We start from the raw sequence: 19,728 nt of genomic DNA, 5'->3' as shown, positions 1-19,728 counted from the left end.
CCCACCCTCAAGATTTAGCCTGGCAATAGGCTCAAAAGGGGCAGCTGATTTCATGGTTAGACGGTGATGGCTTCCATTCTGTCTTGGGGTAGTCCATCAGCCATAGCCCTGTTTCAGGTATCCCCACCACTAGTACCAGCAGGTTATTATCCAATGTAGCCCTGGCTAGTTAACTTGCCTCATGGTGGTCAGGGCCCCTAAAAGGCAGCTAACCCCAATATTGCATTTTAGTATGAATGGGAATTTGTCCAAACATTTGTATGGGAAAGCGTGTTACTTGCTCATTCCTAGGCCTGTGTTGTATGTCATCTAGTAAGAAAGCAGACGTGCCATCATGTGACCTTTGGTAACCAACCACAGGACAGAGATGGCAAAGAGTCAAGGCAAACAGTTGGCAAGGGTCCCCTCGTCTGAAAATGCTGCGGTGAAAACTTGCGAAGAAGAGAATGAGGTGCACCAACCAAACTGGGACTGCAATGCACCAGGAATCGTTCTCTGCTAATACCCACACCTACAATAAAGGGAAATCCTCTCACAACATCACAGTTTTGCTTTGGTCTGGCACGGGAATTAGACGCCAGAGAAAACCGGCCTTGTGGGAATATTTCAGAGGGAGCCCAGTGAGCAGTGCAGTGATCAGAAAGTGGAGTGAGGGTGCTCTTGGAGGAGCAGTAACGTCCTAGGTGGCAGGGAGACAACGCCCCAATTCTGGAGTCCCCTGAAAGGCTCAGGCCATCCTGTATAATTCACACCTCAGCTGCCAGCACTGCTGGTAACAAGCATCAGCCACAGCCACCATTATCTTCTTGGTGACTGTCTCCAAAACCACCATCATTGCTGCTGCTGGCTGCAGTCCCCGCATGCCTTCCGTCCACACTGCCAAGAACGGAGACTCAACAGCCTCTCAAACAAATGGGGGACGCAGCTAGGGTAGAAGCGACAGGCTCTCTTCCATGACTGCTCGACAGGGGCTGTAGGGGCCCCTGTGTAGGGACAGGATGCGTTAATCATTCAAGGAGTTAGTATCCCCCTTTTTACTCAGCCTTACTGACCCCAGCCTGTCTCCTCTCTTCGCTGAGGGACAGGACAGAGGTAAGGCCTAGCTGGTGGAGGAGTGGGGTGAGCTAAGGAAACCAAGGGCAACTTGAACCTTGTCGGTGGGTGGCTGCAGAGCGCACCCCGACACAGCACTAGGGTCTATGGCAGAACACTGAGGCAGCATCGAACGGGTCCTCCCTTCACTCTGCCCCCTGTATTTGACACTGCCCCCCATGCTCCAGCAAGAGATGTCGGGAAGCTGATGGGACGCAGCAGGGAGGGGAAGCAGCTGAGGGGGACAAGGCATTGAAATAATAACTCCCTCCCTCTCTGAGATGTCCCTTCCTGACCAGAGCCAGGCCCCAAAGCAATGGGGAAAGGCGGGGAAGCCGAGGAGACGCTGTGCCTGCCCCCCTCCCCCACCCCAAATTAACTCTCCATCTGTTTCTTCTTGGCTGAGGCTGATGGCTTATGACAAGGCCTCCTCACTGCAAAGCTGTTTTGCCAGGAAAATCTATTACAAGTTGCTCTAAGAAAGACAGAAATTCTCTCCTTCTGTCTCGCCGCACTGGTCTCTCAAGGTGCCCACCCCAGGCAAGAGAGAGGTTTGGGAGCTGGCGTGCGCGGTCTGCTGCCTCCATCGAGGTGGAAAGCTCGCCTGCTGACCGTGAGGCCAGGACTTGGGCTGCCTCCCTTTCTCCCCTAGGCTCTTGGAGGTGGAGGGCATCCTGTCCATCTCAGGGGGCCAGGCCTACCTTGCCTGTTACAGTCAACAAGAGGACACCCCATTGTACCCCTGTGCGGGGGGGGGAGAATGGGGATTCAGCCTTTTAGGGGCTGTAAATGAGAACTCCACACAGTCCAAAATAGACAGGCAATGCAAATCCCATCGGCTATTCTAGTGCTGGGCCACCCTTCCCTCCCAGCACTGCTAATGCAAATCCCATCCCTTGACTATTCCAATGCTGGGCCACCCGGCTCCTCATCACTGCTAATGCAAATCCCATAAGTACCTACATGGGAAACAAATATTTAATAATGGGCTCTTCAATCTAGCACAGAAAGTATAACACAATTCAAAGGTTGGAAGTTGAAACTAGACAAATTCAGATTGGAAATAAGGTGTACATTTTTAGCAATGAGGGTAATTAACCACTGGAACAATTTACCAAGAGTCAACTCATGGTAGATTCTCCAGTGCTGGCAATTTTAAAATCCAGACTGGCTGTTTTTCTAGGAATTGTTTTGGGCAGGTCTCTGGCCTATGCTATGCAGGAGGTCAGTTTCAATGTCCCCAGCTCCCCAGAATCTAATGAATTTGGAAACTGGGGTCAAATTCACCAAACTGTTGTGGGGGGGGGGGGGGGGAAAACCTAAAAAAGAATTCCAAAGAAATTGAAACCCTGTTTTTTTCAATTTGAAACGATTCCTCCTTTCAACACCTTCAACTTAATTAAAGAATATTTTAAAAATGCACTCAGGAAAAGAAAAAGAAAATGTTTCCTATGAACCAAAATTTATTTATTTATTTAATTTTAAGTTCACTGAAACTTTCAGAAACTTTTCATGTTGGATCATCATCAACTTGAAATGAAAACTTTCTTCTACATTTTTTCAGAACAGCCAGCGAACTGAAAAATCAGGTACCTCCCCAGCGCTAGTGTTTAGTACTAATGCCAGCTGTGCCACTGGATCCCTTTATAGATTAAGCTAAAGTACGGCCCTTCCGTGCCTCAGTTTCCCCATCGATGCCATGGGGTTAGAAGGATTGGTCTACCTCCCAGGCAATCATGAGTGTTCATTACTCACACACTCGTATGTAATCCCAAGACCAGCGATAAGCTGCACACCCCACACCACCGTAGGAGCCAGGAGGGGGGTTGATTAGCACTTTTGGGGCCTCTTTTGCTCTATTAATAACTTCATAGCAGTGGTGCACAGACAAGGCAACAGGCTTCTCAGTGAGTCACAGCTACAACGCAGCACTCAGCCACACATTGCCCAGGTGTAATGACCAGGTGGGTAACGAGGGCAAAGTCCCCTCGTGGAGTGTTGCTCACTGATGGGTGTCAGAGGCAGCTGTGGGTCAGAGCCCACACACTGTGGGGTGCACAGTCCTCTCTGGGGGCACACGCAATATCAGGGGCAGAGGAGTGAGCTGCAAAGGCCTAGCAGCCCCCAGAGTCCATCCCCTTCCATGCACAGAGCAGGGCTACGGAAAATCCAGGCATTGTGCTGATGGCCAGTGGGATAGCAGGCCTGGTGGAGAACAAGCCAAACCTCTCTGGCTCTGGCTGTCTCAGTGTGGAGCCAGCCCTGAACCCACTCTGCTGGCGTAACTTGGCAGGCTTTGGATCCTAAGGCAATGACTCCAGTTGACTGACACAGGGATGAGCTGGGGCAATTGGCTCTCTGGAGCTGCCTTCTGGGCCATGCTGAAAGCAGCAAGTCATGTGGCTGGGGATGGTTCTCACCTGGGTAGTGCTGCACTCGGTGCAGCCACATGCTTTGCTGTGCTTTATTATTTACAGGGGATTTAGTGACCCCACTGCCCCTCCTCCAGTCCCTTGGGGTCCCAAGAGTAAAGGCTCCAGGCCCAGTGCAGTCCCAGTGGCAGGCTGAGACAGAGGAGGGAAGTATGGCCTGGGAGACTAGAGAAGGGCTAATGGGGCACCCATCTTTAAATAGGGGGAAAAGGAGGAGCCGGGGAAGTATAGACCAGTCAGCCTGACCTCAATACCTGGGAAACGACTACAGCAATGTATGAAACATTCCATTTGTGAGTACCTGGAGGATGAAGGGGTGATCGCTAGCAGCCAGCATGGATTTACCAGAAATAGGGTAACTGGTTTGGTGGATAGGTGGAATGTGGTGGACATAATATACCTGGACTTCAGCAAGGCTTCTCCCACAGTCCCACAAGACAGTCTGATAGGTAAGCTGGAAATATGCAGACTCAATGGAACTACCATTAAGTGGATTCAAAATTGGTTAAACAACCACAAACAAAGTATTAATGGACTGATGTCAGATTGGAGGGAGGTCTCAAGTGGGGTTCCACAGGGATCTGTTCTGGGGCCAGTGTTGTTTAACATGTTTATTAATGATTTGGATGTAGGTATAGACAGCATATTGATCAAATCTGCAGCTGACACAAAGCTGTGGGGGGCGTTGCCAATATTTTGAAGAATAGATCTAAAATTCAGAGGGTTCTTGATAAATGGGAGAACTGGGCTAAAGACGACAAAATGAAATTCAACAAAGACAAATGTAAGGTGCTACGCTTAGGGAAGGAAAACCAGAGACAAAAATAGAGAATGGGGGGAAACTGGCTTGGCAGCAGCACTGCTGAAAAGGATCTGGGACATATGGTGGATCACAACCTCAACATGAGTCAGCAACGTGCGAAAAAAGCAAGTGCAGTTTTAGGTTGCATTAACAGGCATAGCATGCAAGTCACAATGATAGTACCGTTCTACTGGGCGCTGATTGGGTCTCACCTGGAGTATTGTGTCCTGTTGTGGGGGGAAGGGACAGAGTGAGGGCAGCTGGCTTCAGCAGTGTTATTGAGCATGCTCAGTACAAGCCAAGCAGCAAATTGGGGGGGGGTGGAGGGGGCATGTGACCCTGCACCCTCTTCCCACCCACCCCTACGCGTTGTCTGTGCACCAATGTATAGAAAGGATGTAGAGAAACTGGAAAGAATCCAGAGGCAAGCAACAAAGATGATCCAAGGGATGGAATCTAAGCCATGTGAGCAAAGGCTGAAAGAACGGGGGATGTTTAATTTGGAAAAGAGGAGATTAAAAGAGGGACATGATAGCGGTCTTCAGATATTTGAAAGGCTGCCATAAAAAAAATGGAGAAAAGTTGCCCTCTTTCACCACAGAAGGCAGGTCAAGAGATAATGGGTTCAAACTAGAGCATAGCAGATCTAGATTGAATCTCAGGAAAAACTTCCTAACTAAGAACAGTCGGACAATGGAAAAGACTCCTAGGGAGGTCGTGGAAGCTCCTTCACTGGAGGTTTTCAAAAGGAGGCTGGACAGACATCTGTCTGGGATGGGTTAGACACAACCCTGCATCTTGGCAGGGGGTAAGACTAGCTGACCCTTGCGGTCCCTTCTCACCATATAGGTCTATGGCCCTGTGGGTAGGCCACTCGCCAGGAACTCAGAAGATCTGGACTTAATGCCCGGCTCTGTCACTGAGTGACTTTAGACACTCAGGTCCAGATCCTCCAAGGTATTTCAGCACCTAACTCCCAGTGATTTCCCTTTGAGACACTGGGCCTCAGCACCCCACCTGTGCGCTGGGGTGAATACCCGACTATCTCACTGGGGCGCTGGGTCATTAAAGATGGTGATGCACGCACATACTCTGCTGTTCTAGGGACTGCGCTGGCGCATGCCCCGTTCCACAGTGACTAGCCCATCAACCCAGGGCGGGGACGTTGGGTGTGGGCCTGCTCAAAATGTATCATGGGGAACTTTTTCTTGTCCCTTCACAAAACCAGCCTACTCTCAAAGATGAACACCTCTGCAACATTTGGCTTTTTTTTCAAAATTTTCTAAACCCCCCCCCCCCATTTTCCTTTTCTTCTTCCCCTCCCCTGTCTGTTTGTTCAGAACCTGCAGAACCAAAACAACTTTGGCTTTTTCGCAATGAATCACTACCATCCTCTCCCGCCCCGTAACTGACCCCTTTCCCCATGGGATTCCCCATCACCACGGGACCGATGACCCCTCAACACCCTTACCACCACCTCCGGTTTCAATTAAAGCGGGATGACTGCCTAAATCCCAGCTCCTGGAGCCCCTGGTAAGCCCAGGAACCTAGGAGTGGCTTTAAAGGTGGCTCAGAGCCTGTGGCGGGGGCTGAGTTGGTATGATGGCCCCAGCATCACGCCCGTAAGGTTGTGACTGGCTGTGGCGGAGGAACCCCGTGAGATCCATGTAGCAATGCAGAAGCTGCTGATCCCCACACTGCACACCGCTCTTAGCGCCAGGTGGCCTGCAAAGGTGCTGTTCGTGCCCCAATCGACAAGCTGCCAAATGCAGTGTAGCACTGAGTGAGATGCAGCACTTGCCTCCCTCCCGGTCTGGCATCTCGGGGCACAGAACTCCCTGGGTCTGAACCTCCCATCAGTGCACAAACCCTTGGCTCCCATGAACACGTTAATCCTACAGTCCCCAGAGGGGGGGAATGAGGGGCAGAGCCTGCCAGCCCGTGATGTGTGACCCCTGGATTTTTCTCCCCAGTGACAGTAGCTGGCGCTGCCCCCACTCGGTCCTGCTCCACTGAGAGATCAAAGAACCTCTCCACTCTTTGTCTGGCTCCCAGACCTCCTGGTTGCTAGGGCACCCTGACATTGCCAAGGGTGGATCAGTGCGGCTGAGTTGCACTAGGTATAATGCACCCACCTCTGCCCCCTTCACCTTTGTTCCCACCACTAGGCCGGGCGGCTGGGGACATCCACTCGCTGGGCTGAACAAAGTGATGGCCAGCTCTGCTGTCAGCAGGCCCTTCATCCAGGCCAGCACGCAGGAGACCCAGCGTGGAGCCAGCACAGGCAGGGAGCCAGAGCAAACCACAGGGTCTGTCCGTGTCCAAAGCCTCCCACCCCACGCCCCACGCTTTATAGGCACTACAGCCACATCCTCACCCTTTCTCCACCACTAGGAGGTGCTAGAGATCCCTGGGCACCCATTCAGTCCTGCAATTAAATTGATGCCACTGCAACCAGTGTTTTAGCTGGCTGGGGGCAGCACCCTGTAATGCAGCACAGGGCTCTCTCCCAGGAGGCTGGCAGGTGTTACAGGCTAGAGGAGTCATCCCCAACCCTCCACGAGGGACCCCTCCCCCTGAAAGCACCGCCCCCCTGGCCCCCAGGTGCCCCTTCTGCCCAGCAATCTTTGGTTCTGCCTTGGCACTGAGTCCTCTGTGCACAGGGCAGATACAGCCCCTTCGCCAGAGGGACCCCGGGAAGTCAGACTCCAGGGCTCAGTCAGTCCTTGGCCTTTCACTGGCACTGCCAATAAGGGGGACACTCATTGCCAATGGCACTGAACTCACCCCCCAAGCAGGCGTTGCCATGGAGACACCCACCAACCACCGTTGACTTGGTCTGGATTTGAATTAGCAACCCAGCACAGAGGCTCCTTAGCCCGGTCCAGCACCCTAAGAGTTCGGACATTGTCCCTCCAAATGCCTGGGTCTGGACAGCAGATGGCTAAGAGAGGCGATGCCAGTGGGCTATGAATTCAGGCGTGGTGTAGAGAACGTGACTAGGAACACGTCATTCACCCTTTCATGCAATATGAAAACCAGGGGTCACCCTATGACCTTAATAGGCTGCAGGCAGCATACAAACAAGAGGAAGTATTTCTTCACTCAACGCACAGCCAACCAGTGGAATTCATTGCTAGGGGATGTTGTGAAGGCCAAAAGGCTAACCAGGGGTCAAACAAGCCCCGACTACGTTCATGGATGATGGGTCCATCAATGGCTATTAGCCAAGATGGGCAGGGACATAATCCCACGCTCTGGGTGTCCCTAAACCTCTGGGTGCCAGAAGCCAGGCGTGGCAGATGGGTGGATCACTCCATAACTGCCCTGCTCTGTACACACCCTAAGACTCTGGCACAGGCCAGTGTCGGAGCCAGCAGAGCAGCTCCCGAGTTCTTCGATCCCCTGGGCTTCCCTGCGCTGGCTGGGCAGACAGCCTGAATGAGGTGGGCAGCAGCTTTGGGGAATCTTGGTCCAATGGTCCATTCCAAGACTTGGAATGATCCTCGTCCTTCCCAGCTGGCGGCAGTGATTGGCTGCAGGGCTGGCACCCTGCGAGCACTGCAAACTGGTCTCCAGGAGGGCAGTCTGGAATGCCATGGGGCCAGGCCCCCAGCACTGCCATGTGCCAGATAACCCCACCCTTTTCTCCAGCGTAGCCACAGGTTAACCCCGTTTACTGGGCACGGTCACACCTGGGGGCAGGGGGAGGGAGCTTCACCTTCCGGTGAAATGCATGAGGCCAAGATGCCCATGGCTGGAGTTTGGGGAGGGCTCAGAACCCAGCCTGCCTCATTGCAGCTGAGGATCAGGCCCTGCTGTGCAGGGTATGGTCAAGAGGGCTGGGCAGAGATCTGTGGGAGGGGAGGGGGGGACAGTAGGAGGCGGTGGGGTGGGATTCCACAAAGGCTTGGGAAGTGCTGAGCTAGGAAGGCCAGACAAGTCCCCTGGCCAGACAGAATCCCTGAAGCAGGGATAGAGAATATGCAATGAAGACCCACAAATGGGATGCCTAGCCCAGATTCCCCACCACCTGCCCACTGCTCCCACAGCCACCCCACCCGACAGGAAAGGGCAGGGCGGCGCAAGAATGCTTGGTGGGCTGTGACAGCCCCTGAGCACTGCCGACATGGGGACATGCACCGAACAGAGCGCCCTGCCCCAGCAACCAAAGGAAAACCCCGGGATGATCCAGGGCTCAGGCAGAGCAGGTTGGTATCTTAGAGAGGGAACCAGGAACCAGGCCAATGTATTTCTTGTGACTATGCTGCCCCTCGCTGGCTGGTCTCAAAACAGATCTCTGCACAGACATTTATTTCAGAGTAACAGCCGTGTTAGTCTGTATCCGCAAAAAGAAGAACAGGAGTACTTGTGGCACCTTAGAGACTAACAAATTTATTAGAGCATAAGCTTTCGAGTGGGCTGTAGTCCACGAAAGCTTATGCTCTAATAAATTTGTTAGTCTCTAAGGTGCCACAAATACTCCTGTTCTTCTTTTTGCAGACATTTATTTGTATTTCCGCAGGCCCTAGCCAGGGCCTAGCTCATGCGCTACCCAAGCAGCAAGGAAAGGTCTGGCCAGTGTTTCCATGATGGCATCAGAGAGGTTTAGCCCCACCCAGGACATCTCTCAGTGACTCAGTCCAGCTGGGAATAGGGCAAACACGTTTGCAGCAATTGGGGCGTTATGGATTTAAATCAGTTTGTTTCTGTCCATCCAGGAACTCTCTCTCTCTCTCACACATACACATGTAAAGGGACTGTTGCCCCCTTACTAACACTCAGTGGGGGTGTTTTGGTTGGCTAGCTCCCAGCACTAAAAGGGGAAGGGTCGATGGCAAATCAGGAGCCTGAGACTGACTGTCCCCGGGAACAATGGGGAGAGGCCAATGCTCCAGGTCAGCCTGATTGACAGGGCGGGCAGCTAATCAGAGAGTCAGGAGGCCGGGGGGGTCCCGTCCTCCGTGTGAACTGGAATGGCCTGAATCAGACAGAGTGGGGCCGAGCTAAGGAGAGAGCAGGGGCCCGAGCTGAGCTGCTGGGAGCAGAGCTGCAGCCCCAAAGCCAGAGCACAGCCCAGAGAGAGCAGCCCTGCCCTGGGAACAGAGCTGTAGCAACCAGAGCCAGCGGGGCCAGACAAGCAGCCAGGAAGCAGGTCAGAGCTGGGAGCAGAGTCACAGAAGCAGCCTGCAGAGCAGAGCTGTCCTGGGAGCAGAGCTGCAGCAACCAGAGCCAGAGAAGCAGCCCAGGGAGCTGAAGGCAGAGCAGCAGCAGCAGCCGTGCTGAGGCAGAGTGAAGCTGGAGCTGGGGCAGTCCGGAGCTGGGGCTGGGGCAGTCCGGAGCCGTGTGCAGTCAGAGTGCGGTGAGCAGCTGGGGAGAGTGAGGGGGACCCTGGGCAGTGGGCCCAGCACAGGGAGACGCCTCAGCCAAGAGGCCTTGCAGGCCAAACTTGCAGGGGGATCATAACCCCGACCGGGCGGGGGCGACGCTGGGAAGAAGGGTCCTGCCACCTAGAGCCTGAGAGCGTGTGGCCACCGCCAGAGCAAGTGTCCAACCCACAGCGTCCCTGCAGCACAGCCAGGGACTGAGAAGGAGCCTGGGACCTACAAGGAACAGACTGAACTGCCCTGACGTTCCAGAGACACTGTTTGTAATGTTCCCTGCCACAGAGCAGGGTGATGTGTTTTCCTTTAACCTTTCCCATTTTTCCTTATTCTTTTTTAAAATTAATTGTTAATTAAACAACTTGTATTTGCTTTAAATTGTATGGAATAATCAGTGGGTCAGGGAGGTGCCCAGTGCAGAGAGAGTACCCCGGAGTGGGGACACCCTAGCCCCTGTCCTAGGTGACCACAGCAGGGTTGGGGGGTCGAGCCCCCCAGGAATCCTGGGCCCAGCCTTGTTGGGGTTACGAGGACTCAGCCAGACAGGAGAGTGGAAGGGGAGCCCTCAAGGGCAGGGAGGCCTCTGGGTAAAGGAAGTGGGAGCGGGGACTCAGATCCTTTCGCTAGCCCACCTCACCGGGGTAGTGCAGAAGTCAGGAAATTTCCCCACAATAGCGGGACCATTCCCCCGCTTACACACATACACACAGTGAGTTGCCAACACTTGCACTTTTATCATGAGTCTCACAATAAGTGATGTTTTTTCTCAAAGCCCCAGCTCCTGGATTCAAATGAAAGGCAAAAATCCCACCTGTCATTTAAAAACAAACAATGTTGAGCTTAAAACAGGCCCCAACCACCCACAAAAGGGAAAGAAATGAGAAGACAAAGAAAATGAGCCCCAGGTTTTGTTTTGTTTTGTTTTAAAAGCTCATGATTTTGAGGCCTGACTCCTGATTCTTGAACCGTCGGGGTTAGGAAAACACAGGCCATTTTATAACTCACCTTTATGCAGACCCTTGGGCCCAGATTCCAACGTGGTGTGAGCGAGTGGCACTGCTGAACTGCGTCCCCTTACAGCAGTGGCAATGGCAATTAGCTGAAAAGAAGCTGCTAGAAACTAGTAAGGGTGGATATTATCATAAGGAATCTCGGGAAATGCTGCCTAGATTAACAACAAGGAGTCTGGTGGCACCTTAAAGACTAACAGATTTATGTTAGTTCGGATGTTCGGATGCATCCGAAGAGGTGAGGTTTTTACCCACGAAAGCTTATGCCCAAATAAATGTTAGTCTTTAAGGTGCCACCAGACTCCTTGTTGTTTTTGTAGATACAGACTAACACGGCTACCCCCTGATACTTGTCTAGATTAAATTACTCTAAAATGGATACGAACCTGTTTGAAAGAATGTATTGAAAGCGTAGTTATCAATGGTTCACTGTCAAATGGGGGCCACCATAGCTAGTGCGGTCCCACCGGGGGCAGTCCTGCATCTGATGCTATTCACTATTTTGATTAAATAATGAATAATGGAGTGGAGCCTGTGCTTACAAAACATGTGGCTGACATGCAGCCACGAGGGGTCGCTCGCACTAGAACTCAAAAACAACCTCGATAAATTGGAGACTTGCTCTGAAATGAGCAAGATGAAATTCAATAAAAAGACAAGTGAAACGTACTACATTTATGAAAGACAAATCAAATACACAGCTACAAAATGGGGACTAGCTGTCTAGGTAGTAGTATGGCTGAAAAGGATCTCTGGGTTAGAGTGAATCCCAAATTGAATAAGAGTCAACAATAGGATGCAATTGCAAAAAAGGCTAATATTAATCTGGGGTGAATTAACAGGAGTGTTGTAAGAGACAGGAGATAATCATCCGGCTCTACTCAGCATTGGTGAGGCCCCAGCTGGAGTCCTGTGTCCAGTTCTAGGCACCCCACACTTTCGGAAAGATGAGCAGCCTCAGTTCAAGCACCTGTGCCCAGCCACACAGCACACTATATCCCCGGTGCCAGTATGAATGCAAACATCCCTGATCTCAATATCATGGGTCCTGCTCCCAGCATGTCCCCCAGGCCAGATGTGCTGGTCAAAGCAGTAATAATGCCCTCACCCACACAGCGATTGCTGCACTGACCACTTCCCCTTGCTAAGGAGTCTGCTGGCCCAGGGACTGTTTAGGAGGCAGCAGGTCCAAGATTTCTCAAGGGTTAAAAGAACCAGAGCGGCATGGGGCTGCTGGCCTGATCCACGGGCCAGTTAAGGAACATAGCAATAACAGACATGGCAAGCTGATGGTGTGTTACTGCTACCATCTAGTGGACAGAATTAGCACTGCTGCACAGGCCCTATGCTACTAGCTACCAGGAATTCTCTTAGCTCGGGGCAGGACAGATCCAAATTCAGTCCTTTTCGTTGCAGTGAGGCTTCAAGTGACAACAGGGTGCAGCACAGTTAGAATACCACATAGCATTTATGTCCTGCCAACTCTTTAGGGCCCACAGCTCTTTACAAAGGTGTCATTATTCCCATTATACAGATGGGGAAACAGAGGCACAGAGTGAGGCAGGCTCTTGCCCAAGGTCACCCAGAGAGCCAGGAATAGAACCCTCCTCTCCTGCTTCCCAGATCAGTACCATACCCACCCAGTCACATCACTGTGCCATCCCAGCAGGCCACGAATTTATTAACTAAAGTTTAGAATTCACAGGATTTGGAAAATTTGAGGAAGAACCACCATAAAATTGGTGAATTGTAGGAACTGCCAGAACAACTCAGACCAAGGGTTCATCTACATCAGCATCCAGTCTCAGTACTAGCTGCTTTAGAGGAAGATAGGAGAAACCCTGCAGTAGCAGTTATGGGATGACAAACCCTCAGAGAAAGTTTCCTCCTGACCCCCATTATGGAGAGGTTGACTTGTGCCCTGAAGCATGAGTGTTTATATTTCCTCCCCAAACTCTTGTTTAGTTTTTAATGTTTACTATAACAGCTCTAGATACTCATGTTATCCCTAGATGTGTCCAGTCCCTCTTTGAATCTTCCTAGGTTCTTGGCCTCTGTGACATCTTGTGGCAATTAATTCCACAGGCTAACTGTGCACAGTGTGAAGTCATTTCATCTTAGTTTTGAACTATCAATTTCACTGTTCTTGTACGAAACCTACCAAACCCTGCTTCCCAGTGTGGGCTTCCAAGTGTATGACTGAAAATGACCTACACAAACAACAACAGAGTAAACGAGGGGCTTAATTAAAAAACAAAACTTTATTTGGTCCGTTGGAACCTGAGTTTGAAAACCACCCATGGATAATTTGTATCATACAGGGATTACAGATCTGATTTACAATTGATAAAATAGCCTGTGTTTCATAAGAGCTGGACAGTATTTACAGGGTTAAAAATATTCACAGCTCAGAGAGAGAGAGAGAGAGAGAGAGAAAAGAAAAGGACGGAATTGTCCAAAGGAGGAAAGGAAAGAACAGAACAGATCGTTTGACAAATAAAAACTACAAATGACAGAGCTTGGCTCAGCTGCTCCCTGCCATTGGGGGGCCAGCAGGGTCTGAGAGGCAGCGCAAGTGAAGGGGCAATATCCCCACAGCAGGGATCCCCCATTCCCACCTCCCTCCTTCCCAAGGAGCACAGTGCAGATCATAAAAACAGAAGGGAGGAGAGAAGTGTCCCACGCTCACAGCCTGGAGGATAAACATAAAACCTGGGATCAAAATAAGCCTTGGCACTGCCAACCTCCTCGGTGCCCAGCAGAACGCCAGTCTGCCCCCACTCTGGGTCTCTACAGCACAGCTGATCTCTCAGGGTGAGACGACTGCTCAGGGGGGACAGCCTGGCAAGCTACCTGGGCAGGCCTCAGGCCTTCCTGTGCTGGAGAATCTGACCAGAGGCCTGACTGCCTAGGGACCGAGCGCCTGTTTCAGGACCTCGGAAAAGCATCATGTTAATAAGGGCAGGTAAATGAAATGGGTGGTTCCAGGGCTGAGCTAGGGCTGATTCCGTCTGAGCATTGCCCCCCCTCATTAAAAACACAGAACATTTCCCAGGAGCCTTTGGGGGGAGATTAGTGCAAAGCTTAAAACCAGAGTTAAAACCGCCCTGGGATTTTCATGTCAAAGGGCCTGCTATGGGGGAGAGGCTTTGCTGGGCCAGGGGAGTCACCTGCCATGGGACCCGGCTGGCTCGGAATCCCACACGCAGAGGTGCCAGCATGGGGGGCTTGGGCCCACCTCGCTAATCAGTCATGAGCACGGATCTCCTGCTAGCACCCAGTGGCCCCAGGGACTGCACTGTCACTCCCATGATACCCCATGCCCACGCTCTCCAACGGGCCCCATGACGTCTACTGCACAAGGCATTTGCTGCCGTTCCAGCCTCGCTGCCTCTGCTCTGGACATGACCCTCAGCCCCTGCTCCCTCTGCCCTGCAAACCCCACAAGGTGCCTGGGCAGAACCCCCTGCCCCACCAGCAGCTCTGGGACCCCTGCAGAGTGGGGCACCTGGGGGGCAGGGATTCCCTGCCTAAACCAGCTGGGATTTGATTGGCCGTTCAAAGTAATGATCATTTAAAAAAAATAAAAGTCAGTGCATGGCAAAACTTTCAAACAATGAGGGAGGGGCGCGAGTCTGCTCAGCCCCCAGCCTGTGTCCGAACCCCAGTGCTGGCTGGTGTACCCGCTATGCTGTACCTACCCCATACACTGATAGCCCTGGAGAATCCCCCGCTCCAGCTGCGCCTTTCACCTGGGCCCAGCCATGTGCTCCACTGAACCATCAGTCAAGCTCAATTGTTTGTGCAGCGGCAGCTCCGTTGGCTTCCCTGGTGCAGAGCAGGCCAGGATCAGGCCTGACAGCCTGTAGTCAGGCCATCTCTGGCTGGCCTCCCTACGCAGCTGGGGCAGTGGTGCCAGGGGTTGAGAGGCGCGCTGGGGAAGGCTGGACTGTCAGTGCCAGGGGACGGTTCTCCAGCACGGCTCATGGCTTCTCTCCTAACACTGCTCCCCATGGCCAGTACTGCATAGTACACGTGTGTTCCTCGCACACACTGAGCGTGGGGGCTGGAATCCCACACATGCCCCATGTCTCACGACACAGCGCAGAAAAGGGCTGTTTCACTCCATTTTGGTAAAAGACGCTTTGTAAAACGCTAACAGCTGCTTTTCAGATGAAATCACCACCCCCACTCCTAAGGGGAAAAGCAGCTCCGAGCAGCCTCGTTCTGCCCACTGCAGGAGGGGGCTGCCCCCAAATACTGTTCTTTGCCCTGGTGAAATGTAGACAAACATCCCCCTGCAGGCCACGGGACAAAAAACTACTGGTCCCAGAAACCTCTGGGGCATAAGGCTTTACCCAGAGTTGGTTTGGGGGCACAGAGATCAGAGGCGGGGGCACTGACCAGCAACTTTTACCAGATTTGTAGGTCATGTAAATTCCCAGCCTGATCTTCCTCTCCCTGATCTTCACCATCAGCCTCCTGTCAAGCCGCTGGCATGAGAGGCGGCTGGAGGCAGAGATGTCAGCGCCCCAGGCCAGGCCGGGCCGAGGCGATTCCATGTACCCATGGCCATTTAAAGCAGCAGCACTTTCCCGACAGCCCATGCGAGCCCACTTCGACTGGGCTGGCCCCCTGGCCGCCTCTGTCCTTGCCAGGAGCTCGGTCTCACACTAGCTCTCAATTCTCTTTTGCTGGCAAATAGCCGACAGGAGGACAAGGCAGGGCCCAAGGCTGGCTCCACCGGGCCCCAACCAGCTTGCTGCAGCCCTGCTTCCACAGCGTCCAGGCGGGCATCACGGAGCCAGGTCCCACAGTGCCAGGTGGGCAGCAGGGAGCATACACAGATGGACAGACGTCAGTCAGAGGTATATTGTTTTTTGCAGCATCAGGTGCCTGACGCTAGCGGGGGGAGCAGAGTCCTGAGTGGCCGTAGGGTTTGGAAGGAACCTGCCTCCCCGCCCCCGTTCTCCTTCCCCAGCCTGGCCAAGGCTCCCGGCTGCCCTGGCAATTGTTGGCCATTCCTCCAGACCAAGCGCATGCACCGGAGGGGCGGGGGAAGGGCCAGGATCCTGAGACTGCCCCCGCCCGGCTCCCTGTAAAGTGCGTGCGTTGGTGGAGGGGGGTTGTGCGGAGGCAGGGAGGGGAGCGGGGGGAGAGGGGGGATCCCCAGCCCTGAGGGAAAGGCGCTTGGCAGGATGCTGTGGCGCTGCCTCCTGGTGGCTCAGCACCGCCGGGTCGGGAAGCAGCCTGAAGCAGCCGGGGCCAGAGCCTTGGTTAAAGCGAGAAGGCAGAAGCAGGAGAGGGGCAGGGATGGCTGGGCTGGTTGTCATAGCGGCCGGGGCCCGTGCAGCCCTGCCACCTCGGGGGTGAGCAGCGGGTTGTGGGTCCCTTTTGTTGCCATCCAGTCATTGAGGAAGGCCTGGGCGGCTTTGCGGTGCGCCAGGCGGTGGGTGATGGAGAAGCCGGCGTTGCCTTCCAGCTGGGAGAGGATCACCAGCACCTGTCTACAGGGGGAGAGGGGTTAGTGGGGGTGCAGCCAGAGCCTGCTCTCAGCCCATGGGTGCAGCTACTGAGAGACACGTGCTCTTATGTGGGGCTCCCTCATGCAGGGCCTTGCTAGGGCCATGGCCGGAAGCTAGGTTCCCTCGCCAGCCCATGCCCCGGCCACCCCGGCACCGGATTCCCTGCCCAGCCCGTGCCCCATAGGGGTCTCTGTGGTCGAGCTGGTAGCACCAGATCCCCTCGCCAGGCCATGCCCCAGGGGGAGGGGTCTCTCAGTCCGGGTCGGCATTGCAGGCCCCGTCACACGGCAGCCTCATTCCTGGCATTCCCCGAGGTGCCCTTCGCCCCAGTGGGGTGCCCCTCACCTGTGCAGCGGTGGCACGCTATCCTGTGTTTTCAGGCTGCCACGCGTGGACACCACATTGAAACTGTCTGTGCAGTCACACTGGACATGCAGGTAGGACTTAGGGTGCCGGTTCTCCACCACCACGATCAGCCCTGCCCAGCCATGCGTCAAGTAGTAGCAGGTCATCCCCTCGCGGCCCTGCCGGGACAACCAGCAGAGTCAGATGGGCAGGCCCCTCCCAGCCCCTGTGCCAGAGCCACAGAGTCAGTGCCTGGTGCCTGCCGTCACAACAGGAACCCTGCCAACCAGAGAGCTGCCGGCCTCTCCTGCTCACCCCAAGCTATCCAAGGCACCTGCCCTCGCTATGCATCACCAGTATTTACCCACCTCGGCACCCAGGGGAGGGAGGGATGATCTTGCAGGCGCAGGGATGCCCTGTGTCCCTATCCCCTGCCCTCCCTGCTCTCCAAGGACTGAGCCCATTCACACCCCCATGCACCCCAAGCAGGGTGCCTGCGGGATCCGCCAGGCAGGCACTGCCCTCCCACCAGCCCGCCCTACCCGCCTGGAGGGAAGCCTGGCCCCCAGAGGTCAGGGCACACGACTGAGCTTAGCCGGGCACCCTGTGGGTGAGGGACAGAGAACCTGCAGCAAAGGGGAGACCCTCTCCAGCCACAAGCAGCTGGGGGCAGCGGTAAGCTAGGGGCGAGCAGGCAGAGCGCCAGCTGGAGCTGCAACATCCACCCAGTTATTTGTAGTGCGCTAGCTCCAGCCCGCTAGCGTGCGTCCCTCTCCCCGGGCTGGGAGGCTGCAGCACAGACGGACCCGGGGGTAGCCCGTGTGTACCGACCCGTCAGCCAGCAGCTTGGGACTCAGCTGGGCCCTGCACCCACCTCGTGCCGCTCGCCCTTGTTCTCGGTCAGCAGGATGATGGCGTCGGCCAGCGTGGTGGGCTGCGCCTCGACCTGCTCCACCATCACCAGGCGGGAGCTGTAGATGGCCAGGATGTAACTGGCGCTGTCGGCAGGGGGGCTGGAGACTGGGGATACAAAGATGGTTCAATGAGGGGGCGCACCAGGCCACCTGGCCCCCACCATACTGCCAGTGCTTCCCCCTGCATCCAGCTCGTCCATCAGATTCCAATTCAGCTCCTGCTGCTCGGGACAGGATGCTGCCCAGGGCACCCTGTTCCCTTCACCAGCACCTCGCCGAGCTCCACCGACATCACAGCCCCCTTGGGACAGGCCTTAGTCACCCCCGGACAGGGGAAATCGAGGCACAGGGTGGCGCTGTTACTGGCCCAAGTCACATAGCGCCTGGAACAGGAAATTCTTGAGTCAGTCTGCAGTGATTGGAGGTGACTCACTAGCCAACTGCTGGTACAGCTGGCTCTAGGGGAGCTCCTAGGAGGCAGAGGACTGGCAGGGCTGGCATTGGGCACTCAGCCTGGCAGAGGGATCTCTGTGCCTGGAGGTACCAGGCTGGGGAAGGGCAGGGTGAGCTGTTCTGATGGTGGCCCTCTTTCCCCCGTGAGATCGCAGGAGATCGCTTGTGTCTCATGAAACGGAGATGGGGCGCAGTGCTGGAGAGACAAGGACCTGGACTCTCGCCAAGGGACTCTCTTCCCTCTCCGACTCACCCACACCACAGCCCCTCAGGGCAGGCTGCAGGGACATGCCCAGCCAATGGGGGAAGCCACACGAAGATACCACTGCCCCCCCATCCCCTCTGCCCCTGCCTGCAGCACGGGATCGAGGCGGCAGTGCAGCCGGACCCACAGCCCGTCCCTGCAGGGCATGCTCAGCGGGCTGGTGTGCCGAGCCGGGAGTGCGCCTGGGGCCTCACCCTGGCCAGAGGACGTGCTCGGCAGCGGGGCGTTCCAGTGGTTGAAGGCACAGCACACGACAGCGTACTCGCCCGGCTCCAGCATGACGTCGCAGTTCACAAACTTCTTCACCGCCCGCTTGCTGTGGGCCACCAGACGGCCCAGGGTCAGCTTGTTCCCGCTGGTGAAGGTGGCGCGGAACACCATGATGCACAGGTCCAGCAAGTGGCTGTCCACCGTGTCGGAGCGCCTGCCAGGGGAGAGGGGGGAAGAAGTCAGGACTGCGCCAGCCATGCCTCTGCCCACCCGGATGGGGAGGCTCTAACCAGGGGATATGGCTTTACTGCCAAGCTGAGCTGTGCTGCCGTGAGCAGGACAGGTCAAGCAGAACAGATCCACCAGCTGGGCCTGGGGAAAGCATGGCAGAAGCGCCCCCTAGCAGCAGCCAGAGTGCTTTGCAGGCATAGTTTTGTAATCCAGGGTAGGGCTACAGGGGGCAAGTGTGTACCCAAGAAAGGCTCCCCCTGCTGCCCGGATGCCCTTTGCCTGACAAACCCCTCCTGCCTGCAGACAGCTCAGGCAGAGGGAGACACAGATCTTGGTCATCTTTCCCCTTCATGTGTCTCCTGAACCGAGTCAGTGCTTTACACCCGCCGCCGGCAGATGGGGCAGAGCGCTTCCTGCCAGGCCCTGTTCTCATCCGCAGTAAGCAGCGCCGAGGCATCTCAGCAGAGCCACCTTCCCAAGCCAGCCCCAGGAGGGAGGCTGGGAGATTGCTGGGGGAAACGCTGATCCAGGCCATTCCCAGCCCAGGCTGCTTTGGACAGTCAGGGAATAACAACAGCTGGCCTGTCGCCAGCACCACTTGAACAAGGATCCCAAAGAGCTTTGCAAATGTTAATGGCAGGGCAGGATTATTATCACCATTTACAGTGGGGAAACTGAGGCCCGGAGCATGGCAGTGACTTGCCCATGGTCACCCAGGGGCAAGGGGCAGAGCTGAGAATGGAACCTCAGACTCCTGTCTCCCAGATCTGTTCCCCCCTGCACTGCTTGTCTGAACTAGATCCAAGGTGTTGCTCCTTGCCCAAGTGTCAGACCTGGTTTCCCTGCCTCACCTGCTGCCCTCCTGGAAGAGAGCGAACTCCAGCGCAGCACGCTCCAGCACCGTCAGCGAGGTCACCGTCACGGGTCCACTGGCCTTGTTGGGGAAGGTCCCCTGCACCCGAACCTCATGCCAGTCTGAGTGGAGCTTGCAGATATCCACTGAGTCAAAATATCTGCCAGGAGTGGGGCCAAAGCCGGTGTCAGTTCCAGGCAACGGCAGCCATG

At 54.8% G+C, this 19,728-nt stretch overlaps 1 protein-coding gene across 3 annotated transcripts in view; it reads right to left on the bottom strand.

The window, feature by feature from the left end:
• Positions 1-12,962: 12,962 nt before the first annotated feature.
• CAPN15 (calpain 15) overlaps positions 12,963-19,728 on the bottom strand; it is a 94,637-nt gene continuing 87,871 nt past the window's right edge. For 2 of the 3 annotated variants that reach the window (XM_034784177.1, XM_034784178.1), the window contains exons 8-12: positions 19,515-19,676; positions 18,417-18,646; positions 17,465-17,610; positions 16,591-16,769; positions 16,050-16,227 (exon numbers count right to left, since the gene is read on the bottom strand). In XM_034784177.1, coding sequence (XP_034640068.1) covers positions 16,050-16,227; positions 16,591-16,769; positions 17,465-17,610; positions 18,417-18,646; positions 19,515-19,676 — 895 coding nt within the window. Of the gene's footprint in view, positions 16,228-16,590; positions 16,770-17,464; positions 17,611-18,416; positions 18,647-19,514; positions 19,677-19,728 lie in introns of all 3 variants that reach the window. The other variant, XM_034784176.1, reaches the window with a different exon arrangement.

Source organism: Trachemys scripta, chromosome 10, assembly GCF_013100865.1.
Source record: "Trachemys scripta elegans isolate TJP31775 chromosome 10, CAS_Tse_1.0, whole genome shotgun sequence".
Classification (NCBI taxonomy): Eukaryota; Metazoa; Chordata; order Testudines; family Emydidae; genus Trachemys; species Trachemys scripta.
The sequence above is the reverse complement of the archived record's forward strand: the minus strand, read 5'-3'. Positions and strand labels throughout refer to the sequence as shown.